The 2,930-nt window shown below is 42.9% G+C and overlaps 1 protein-coding gene across 1 annotated transcript in view; it reads right to left on the bottom strand.

The window, feature by feature from the left end:
- Window positions 1-212: 212 nt before the first annotated feature.
- Window positions 213-2,930, bottom strand: part of LOC130550945 (pecanex-like protein 3) — a 10,260-nt gene continuing 7,542 nt past the window's right edge. Inside the window, exons 2-9 of the mRNA XM_057328478.1 lie at window positions 2,340-2,431; window positions 2,149-2,258; window positions 1,965-2,070; window positions 1,793-1,885; window positions 1,556-1,706; window positions 1,337-1,481; window positions 871-1,048; window positions 213-520 (exon numbers count right to left, since the gene is read on the bottom strand). Coding sequence (XP_057184461.1) covers window positions 377-520; window positions 871-1,048; window positions 1,337-1,481; window positions 1,556-1,706; window positions 1,793-1,885; window positions 1,965-2,070; window positions 2,149-2,258; window positions 2,340-2,431 — 1,019 coding nt within the window. The 3' untranslated portion in view covers window positions 213-376. The remainder of the gene's footprint in view (window positions 521-870; window positions 1,049-1,336; window positions 1,482-1,555; window positions 1,707-1,792; window positions 1,886-1,964; window positions 2,071-2,148; window positions 2,259-2,339; window positions 2,432-2,930) is intronic.

Below are 2,930 nucleotides of genomic sequence, written 5' to 3'. Positions count from 1 at the left end.
GTCCCTTTCTTGCGTGCATATCTTGCAGTGCATCTGTGCAGACTGAATGCTTTTGTGCATGTTGAGGTTTGGAAGTAAAACCATCTCGACAAGTTTAAAAATGGAAACCGTTGTTTGCTTCACACTTTTTTGAGACAATACTTCGCTGCACTGGTAAACAGCCGCCGCAAGAACTCACTAACTGTTGTCATAAATATTACAATACTGTAATGTGAAAGGAGACCTGGGGGGTGAAATCACAATTGATCAAACCTAGTGTGAACACCACCAAAGGGAGTAGAGGAACATCGAGTGAACTGTAGCTTAGTGCAGTGCAATGCTGTGCTATAAAAGAGTTTCTTAAGGGATATATTAAAAATAAAGTAAACTTCAGCATTTAGACCAGCTTGAGAATAACGCGAGTAAGGATACGAGGAACAGCGAATGGCTGAGCGAAGGCGTGGAACGCAGAACCCCACGTGATTTGCCAAGGTGCAATGTAGGTCAACACGAAGCGAAGCTTATACAGCAGATCCCACAGCTGCTCTCAGACACAGGAGAAATAAGAGGAACAATAGTTATAGCTACAAATGCAATTTAAAGGGATAGTTCATTTAAAAATAAAAATTCTGTCATTATTTATTCACCCGCATGTCAATCAAAACCTGTATATAACTCCAACATTCTTCAAAATATTTTCTTATGTGTTCCACAGAAGATAGAAAGTCATACAGATTTGGAATGACATGAGGGTGAATAAATGATGACAGATTTGTCATTTTTGGGTGAACTGTCCCTTTAAATTCAAATAATATAAACGCAGTATAAACAACTAAAATGCCACCATTGAATACAACTTTTTTGAATGTATCAGAGTTGTGATTCTCAAACCTTGCTGAAGAGGATGGACATGCAGTAGTAGTCGAGGAGAAAGGTCTGTGAAAAGTGAGGGTAGTCGAATTGGAAGAAGAGCGCGGTGAAGCACAGGGTGACGTACTGCTGAGACGGGACACAAAATGACGAACGAAGCAGCTTCATTCCAGCCACTGAGATGAACAGAGCACGGCCACTGAAGGAAGAGGAAAAGAGCAATAAATAACTCATCCTGATCAAGCTGAGACCTATTACAATCTATTACACTAACTGAAAACTTTTAAAGCAAGGCAGAACTAAAACAAAAAAGCACAAATAATACAGAAATATCAGAGTTTATATTTATTTTCATAATCCTTCCAACTCAGCTTGGAAAAACATTACTTGAAAATTCCCTGATATTTTCCATGACTGTGGGAACTTTATGCACACAGAGATTTCTTCTAAAAAATCTTGAGGATTTAACTGATGTGAATGTTCTTACTAGGCGCCAGGTTTATCCGGGTTTTGGCTGACAGTGTGAGCTTCGGTGGTCAGGGAGTTAAGCACTACAGCCGGGTAAATGAAATACTTCTCCACGCACTGCAGCCAGGCGTACAGCTTCTCAAACCACATCAGCTGAGCGGCATCTGAGACAGAGGTCAGTCAAACTCAAGTCGTTCAATCAAGCTTTATTTCCACGCGTGTGGGTTTGCCTACTCACCTCGAACCTCAAACTGGCTGTACTCTCGAGAGCGCAGCACAGGGTGGGCCAAGCAGAACCACGGCAGCTGTTTGCGGAGTTGTGGCAGGAGGTAGTGCGTGAAGAAGCCCACCACCCCAGCCAAGATGTAGAGGACAAAACTGAGAGCAGGCTGAGAACCATCAAAGCAATGCTTTAGTAAACGACAATTTCTGAATCATTCACATAGTGAGAATTGCACACCGGATCCTAACTGACCTGCAGAGCAATGAAGACAGTACTGGCACTGATGGCAAAGGTGATGATAGCCATAAGAGGACACATGACTAGGTCGGAATGAAGCGTCTCTTTCTGCAGATACGGTGAACGAATATTTAAAATACACCAAAACATAGCAAAAAAATACACACAACTGAAGAGTGCTTTTTACCACAGAGTTGCGCAGTTTCTCTGGAAGAGGGTCTTTAATCTCTAGTGGGGGCTCTTCTGGCGTCCGGCTCTCCAGCTCTGGGAAAAACTTGGATCGAACCAGAGACCTGTCAGAGCAACGTTGACGTTAGATTCAGCAACATTGCTGGGAAGCTTTATGTAGAAGTAATAAGGGTGATGCTGACCAGAGGATGGTGGGGTCGCTGCTCTGCCTGCTTAGATGATACGACAATGCTAGGAGGAGTCCGCAGAACACAGAGAAGAGCACAGGCACATGCGCCTCTCCCCATGGAGCCTACACACAAATGCAGACACATACACAATGAGCCGTGCTAAACAAAGTTTCACAGTCAGAGACAAACAACAACACACTTACATAAATTGCACCAAGGGAAAATCCATAAACCAGAGCTGCCACCAACACACTGCGAATGAGACTGTAGACTGATGACAGGGGGCTTGTGGTGGCTGAAACACACATATACACACACAAAGTTGATATATTTGACAAGACATTCAACCAAAAGGTCTAGTTTTAAAGGGATAGTTCATCCAAAAATCAACTTTGTGTGATTTTTTTACTCACCCACATGACATTAAACATGTTTAGAGAACTGCCGGCGTCTTCGGAGCTCAAATAAAGATATTTAGGTGACATCCGAGAGCTTTCCAGGCCTCCTCATAGACATCATTGTGTCAGTTTATGCCAAGGTGCAGAAAAGTACTAAAGATTGTTAAATTGGTTCATCCGCGCATAGTGGCTCAGTTGAATTTCTTTGAAGCGACTATAATGCTTTGTGCGAAAAACAAACCAAAATACCGACTTTGATCGATATATTCTCCTCTGTATTGTCAGTGTATGGCGCGCATTCACGAGAGCACTTCTTCGTCTTCTTCTTGGACGAGAGCACTTCTTCGTCTTCTTCTTGGACGAGAGCACTTCATCTTCTTCTTGGACGAGAGCACT

Source organism: Triplophysa rosa, unplaced genomic scaffold (genome assembly GCF_024868665.1).
Source record: "Triplophysa rosa unplaced genomic scaffold, Trosa_1v2 scaffold491, whole genome shotgun sequence".
Taxonomy (NCBI): domain Eukaryota; kingdom Metazoa; phylum Chordata; class Actinopteri; order Cypriniformes; family Nemacheilidae; genus Triplophysa; species Triplophysa rosa.
The sequence above is the reverse complement of the archived record's forward strand: the minus strand, read 5'-3'. Positions and strand labels throughout refer to the sequence as shown.